Source organism: Meleagris gallopavo, chromosome 20 (genome assembly GCF_905368555.1).
Source record: "Meleagris gallopavo chromosome 20, MGAL_WU_HG_1.1, whole genome shotgun sequence".
In the NCBI taxonomy this organism is placed as follows: domain Eukaryota; kingdom Metazoa; phylum Chordata; class Aves; order Galliformes; family Phasianidae; genus Meleagris; species Meleagris gallopavo.
Genome location: NC_139423.1, coordinates 8,889,687 through 8,896,195, shown reverse-complemented (window position 1 = coordinate 8,896,195; position 6,509 = coordinate 8,889,687). Strand labels below are relative to the sequence as shown.

Genomic DNA, 6,509 nt, shown 5'->3' with positions numbered 1-6,509 from the left:
ACACCTCATGTATATGGGGGCATCTGAGAGCTGCGCTTTCTTACAGACATGTAACCCCACAGCCCACCCAACAACACCACAGGACAGCACTGCTTCCACCACCGACTGCTGAGAGCTGGGAGTGGTGTGAGCAGTGCTGGGCCTGTCCTGCAGAACGGACCGTGCAGCTCCTCAGCGACTGTGGCTGGTCGGACTGTGGGAGAAATGGGCTCTCAGACCCAACCCTCATTCTGCAGGGAGCTCTGCAAGAGATCAGCATTCTGTACTGCCAAAGGTGCTGCTCCACAAACACCAGCAAGGATCGTGAGGCACTCAAAGCAGAAGACATTAACTGTCTTGTAATAATATGAAAATCTTAATATCTAGCAGCACTGAATATTATTTTAATGAAATTTACTTTTTAATTTTATAGCAAAATGATCAAAAGTGCTAAACCTGACCACTTTAATTTACAAAAAAAGAGTTTTGTGTTTTAAGCTATAATCATACCTCGTTACTTAGGTTAGACAATATAATTACATATTTCTACCTATTTGTATTCAATAATAGGACAAAATTAATATTAGTTGGTTTAAAAAGGGGGGGAAAGTACCACGGATATTGGGAGGGGGAAAGAGTTACATAAAAGATACGAATCAGCTTATTGAGCAATCTGCAGTTTGCTTGGTTGCTATTGCCTTTTTTTTTTTTTTTTTTTTTTTTTTTTTTGCTCTTTTTGTTGAGTATCAGTGTCAGCTGCAGAATCTGGCTGTAACCCACTGCAAATGCTACGAGTTCTCCCTTGGTCAAATGTCACAGTGCGGATTTGAGGAGACCTCCGGCATTTCTAGTCAGTTCAAATTATGGACTTGGGTCTCAGAGTCCCCTTTCCAACACGAGCAGCACATTGGAGAATGCACTTCTGGCGACTGCAGTTATGAAAACAGTTTTCTGTGCAGGAAAATTGGTTTTTTTCCCCCGTCTTGGAAAGGATCACTATTACATCTGCGGCGAAAAGAATAATAAGAGCATTTGCAGACTTGTTAAGAGCCTTTGTTAATCCATTCCATTTCCGTGTCAGCTCATTCCCAACGTTAAATTAAAAGCTGCAGTCTGTCCTATGGCAAACAGGAGGGCTGGCGGCGAGGCTCTGCTGCTGCCCACGCCTGGCAGCTGCCTTCAGCCAAACAGGGTTCGCTGGTTTGCCACAAGCGCCGTCTGGCTCTCGCGCCTCTTTGCTTTCTTGTTTTGCTGCCTGATCTTCCAGCACACGGCACTGGAGGCCAGCAGGAGGAGTCCCGATGACAAGAGGACCAATCCGAACACGGAGATGATCGATCCATGGGAATTGAAGCTGTACGCCACAGCAGTGACCACGATGCCGGCGATGAGGATGACCACTCCGAAGGGAACGGTGCAGCGGTAACAGGAGAGCTCTGCCCCCCCCGTGGCGGCCGTCAGCTGGCATTCGCTGACCAGGGGGATGGTGGTTATCACACAGTCATTGTTATGACTCTTCTCTGTGGTTGTGGGGTCGGCGTGCTTTGGGGCGCCCAGGATCTCTTTGATAGGTTCGGTCGTCATCTTGATTCCCTGCAACCGTCCGCTCTCAGGCTAGAGCAAGTACTGCTCAACGCTCAGCACACTGCAGAGAGAAGAGCCCGAGTTCAACAACATCAACATGGCAAATGGGGACAGAGAGGCACCCACCTGGGGCGGCAGACAAGCAGGGACCCTGAAACCACAGGGATGAATGCAGCAGCTCAGTTGTCACTGATTGCAGTGGGTCTGAATCAGCTCTCACGTCACTTGTACACAGTGCTGACAGACCCAGAGCAACACCAACTGAAAGTTGTGGGACGAGCTGACTGTAAGTTGTGCACTGCAGTCAGGAGTTCTGGATGCAGTGCACTGCCATAGGCTCACAGTGTGCTAAATGTGTGTAACGTAACCAGGGATGCAGATGGTACCACTTCTTGTCATCACTTGCTCCCTCCCTACAAAAGGGCTTAACTATTCCAACAGAAAGGTTTCAAGCTTCCTACACAACAATTCTTTTTTTTAAATTAATTAAATGATATTCAAATTACTTTCTTATTGATCTGTTGATGTCAGTATCAAGGACAGCGGGAACTACTCCCTTGAGCACAGATATTGATGCCTGTATGAAAGCTTGCATGCCCAGAGACTCATAACCATTGATCTGAGTTTTCCAAAGAGCTGAAGGAGATGGCACGTGGGAGAGCTCAGCTCTGGGGCACTGCACACTGCTGCCTGACAACAGCACAGCACGCAGCCTGGGGAGCAAGGAAGAGTGCTGGCAGTGCTATAACGCTTTTATCACTTTATCACCTTCACATCTGTGGCTAGGAAGTTAATTGCCAGACACTTGTGTTCTCCTTTTCCTTTCCCACCACTCCCACCCTTGTTGCTAAGATATATCCCTCCATAGCGGAGAGCCCTTGGTTTGGATCTCTGTACCTCGTGTGAGTGACCGTGTGTTTTGTGAGAAAGGATGGCACTATTTTTAACACACCCACACCCAGGCTGTGCCCAGATCTCATCAGAAAGTTTGTCATTGAGTTTCCTTGAACTCTAACAAGAAAAAGTTCAGCTCTGGTTGGACAAAGCTTTTGTTCTCCAGGACTAAGGGTGAGTGCTCCGCTGGATTTCTGCTGCTCATGGCTGCAATGGTGCTCAGCCCCACGAGATGCTCTGCAGCTCCCAGCCGAGCAGTGCTCCCTTCCCCAGGGCACCACTCGGTGTCTCCAGGACTAACAGGGGATCCAAGCAGCACCCAGCAAAGCAAATACATCGTGCTGGCATTGTATGTGTCCAAGGTTCTCCTGGGCACTGGGCTTTGTCCTCCGAAGTGCAACACACAACTCAGCATCCCTCGTACCCATGGGGAGAGAGCAGCCAAGCCACGGATTGGTGCTAGAATGCCACTGATGTCCCCAGATGGATCTAAGCCCAAGTTCTGCATTCTCTGTGATAACTTACACAACAGACTCACCCTGCTGCCATTACGCTGCTGCACTTCTTGTCCACAGAGGACACAGAGTCCACAGTTCAGCACAGTGACCCCCAAGACAGACCCCAAACGCTAAGCAAGAATCAATTTGTTCAACGACTTATTCCTAAATCTGAGGGGACCTCCTTGCAGCACCCATCTGTTTGCTTCAGACACATCCTCAGTGAGCTCTTTTTCTATATCTTGTGCAGAGATTTATGAAGAAGAAGAGATACTTGTACAGTTAAAACTAACATGGATTAAAAAAAAAAAAAAGAATAATAATTCTAAACTACCGCAAATCCATCAGTGGCAAAACATCTGCAGACCCTGAGGCACACAGCTGACACCAGCACCAGGAGGTAAGCTGACAGGCACTTATACAAAACAAACAAACAGACCTCTATTGAAATGCTGTGAGTTAAATAAACAACAGAACCCACCAGAAATAAGAGTAAAGGTATTCATCCCAAAAAACAGCACAAGATCCTCATTGCCAGCAGAGTCACTTCTGACTTACGCCGACAGGTGACTTGGTTCGGGTTTCAGGGTAAGAGGTTTCGGCAAAGATTCCCAGCAGCACAGCATCCCCTCGCTGGCCAGGCCAGAATACTTGCTTAAGGAGCTATTTTGACTTCCAGTAAGAATGCACTGATGTGGCAATCCGTGGCTAACACTGGATGGGGAGGAGAGGAATCTGACCGCAGAGCACACACTGCCCGCTAATAGGTATAAACTGAGATGTGGGCAAAGGCACAAAGCACAGCAGCACGCACACCTACCGGGGCCACGAGAAATCCATCGCCGCACGCTCAGCGAGCAGAGGGCGACTGCTGGAGATGTCCCCAGTGCCAGATGTCCCAGATCCAGGCAGAGCTGGGCAGTGGGAAGAGCGTGCCAGGCTTTGAGGAGTCAGATGTCGCTGTGTGATGAACCGGAGGTGACAAAGTTCTGGCATGGAGGTTTCCTACAAGAAAAGAGGTTGGATATTTATCAGCTTCCTACAAACCAACTCCCGAATGGAAAAGCTCCCAGTGCGTGCAGTGTTTGTAGCCATGGGGAGCAGGGGGGTGTTCTCCCCCCACCTCTTTTCTTGCGCCCACTGCTGTGCGATACTCAGTGTGGCTGATGCGGCGGGAACTGCAGCCCAGGCAAGTCGACTGAACAGAGCTATGGGCAGGAAAGGGGAACACAGGCAAGTTACCACAGCTAGCATCTCTAAATCCATTTCTATTGCTGCTGCCACCTGAACCAAAGAACTCAATCACAGCCCAGAACATTCAGGCATTTGTTCCTTCTGTGCCTCCCAGTGCTTTGAGCAAAGCCCTCCATCTCCTCTCCTGGTGCCTCATGGTTCCACCTGCAAGCTGGCCATGACATCTCCTGCCAGAGCTGCCTTTCAAATCTATTCTGTTATACAGATAACTAATAGAATGCCCCAAACTCCTCTTGAATAAACACAATAAAAGGCAAATCGAGCCCAAGAACACAGTGTGATAAATGTAATCTCCTAGTGTTTAATATCCTTCATTTCTATTATGTGACCATTCAGAGCAAGGCAGGGGCTGCAGCAGTGCTGTGCAACAACTGCAGAAAGCAGTGATGGAAGCCGTTCTCAGCTGCAGAACCTGCAGTGAATCCACCAAGCAATGGGGCAAAACTAACAGCAGCAGCAGAGTTCTGTTGCTAATCTTAGTTGGCATTCCCTTCCTACATGTGCATGGTCATTTTAACACCGAGGGTCATCTCAACACTGAAGCAGGAGCTCCTATGTGGGCATGAAAATAAATGCGTGAGATCATACGGTGATTTTCTTTTTATTTTCTTTGCTTTTTCTCTTTTTAATTCCTGCAGACCATGGTAGCATTTCACAAACACGGGCATTTACGGCCCATGTTCTTCTCCAGAGGCTCCTAAGGAATAATCCTCCCAGCACTGCTATGAGGTGCAGCGCTGCCAGCCTTTACAATTTTAAAGTAATGCCTTTATAAAACAAAACTCTGTCAGAGCAACTTTTAGAGATAGGATTTCTTCCCTCACTCTTCTCGCCCTCACCACAAAGCCGAGAAGCAGAAATACATGGAATGCACACCTTACAGTCCCAGTATTGGAACACTGCTCGTGGCAGTGCTGTGCTCCTAGAAGCTGATACCTGGGTGACTGCACGGCTCTGCCATTCTACAGCCACTGCAACTGCTTCCCTTTCTGCATTTGACTCCAAACCTATGGGACACATTCAAGTTTTCACGTATTCTGGCACAGACCTGACTCCCCATACCCAGCATATTTCAGACCCGATGATGCCCACGTGTCACAGTGGACTTTGCATTAGAGCGACTATGAAAAACTGCAACAAAGAGTGCGTCTGTACCGAGAGGATAGCCAGAACTGGGGTCCAACACACCAAAGTGATCCTAAACACAACCCCACAGCAACTTCTTCACGGGAACGCGCTGGGAGCGCACAACGAGAACTCAGACCCAGGGGCTGCAGACCCTCAATAACAAGGCAGGAGAAAACGCGCTGCACCCCTGCCAACTGCGTGAGCCTTGGGATGCACGCCGGCTCCTCACCAAGCCCGTCGGGAAAATCACTGCCGGACCAAAGCGTCCTTCAGGCGCGGGCGGGGCTCGGGGAGGAGCAGCCGAACCCCCTCGCGCACAGACTTTGCGAGTCTCAAAACTTTCACACACATCGGTAAAACGCCACAAACGCAGCGCGACTCCCGTCTATTGCCACGGAAAGCGGCCCGTCCGCGGCACGGCACGGCACGGCAGCAGCTCCGCCTGCGGAACCCCGAAGGCTTCGAGTGGCGGTGCTGTCCCCGACGTCCCCGCACGCACAGCCCCGCGCCGAGCCGGGATCCGCCGCTGCCGCACCGGAGCGCGGCGAGTAGCGAGAGGGGTCCGGCGCTGCGCTGCGAGCCGAGCTGTGCCGTGCTGTAGCACATCGTGCTGTGCCATGCTATAGCGTGCTATGCTGTGCTGTAGCACGCCGTGCTGTGCCATGCTATAGCGTTCTACGCTGTGCTGTAGCACGCCGTGCTGTGCCATACTGTAGCATGCCGTGCCGTGCTGTGCAATAGCACGCCGTACTGCGCCGTGTTGTGCCCTGCTCTAACAAGCCGTGCCATAGTGCCATGCCGTGCCATAGTGCCGTGCCATAGTGCCGTGCCATAGTGCCGTGCCATAGTGCCGTGCCACGCCGTACTTCCCGACGCTACACTGCACTCTCCGCTCCGCACCGCCCCGCGCCGCGCCGAGCCGTGCCTTACCTCCCGACTGCCGGGCGCGACTGCGGCGGCCACGAGCCCGCAGCAGCGTTAAGAAGGGGATGCAGCTCGCGGCACAAGGGACTGTAAACAAAGTTCTCGGAGAGAGCGAACCAACCAAGGGACCGGAGCAAATTCAGCTGCGGGAGCTGCCGGGGAGGGGCGGCCGCTCCCACCGGGCAGGTCCGCTCGGCGCCGGGCAGGAGGAGGGCTGGCCCCGGGGGCAGGGCCGGCCTTGGGGGCCGG

At 51.4% G+C, this 6,509-nt stretch overlaps 1 protein-coding gene across 1 annotated transcript; it reads right to left on the bottom strand.

The window, feature by feature from the left end:
• Window positions 1–355: 355 nt before the first annotated feature.
• On the bottom strand, window positions 356–6,509 carry TMEM100 (transmembrane protein 100). Its single transcript, XM_010721581.2, has 3 exons — window positions 6,267–6,509; window positions 3,775–3,959; window positions 356–1,624 (listed from the first exon to the last, which is right to left on the bottom strand). Exon 3 carries the CDS (start codon window positions 1,561–1,563, stop codon window positions 1,159–1,161), a length of 405 nt encoding a protein of 134 aa, XP_010719883.1. The 5' UTR covers window positions 1,564–1,624; window positions 3,775–3,959; window positions 6,267–6,509; the 3' UTR covers window positions 356–1,158.

Excerpts from the sequence above, each read along its gene's own strand:
- TMEM100 (XM_010721581.2), bottom strand. The coding sequence starts at position 1,563 with ATGACGACCGAACCTATCAAAGAGATCCTGGGCGCCCCAAAGCACGCC.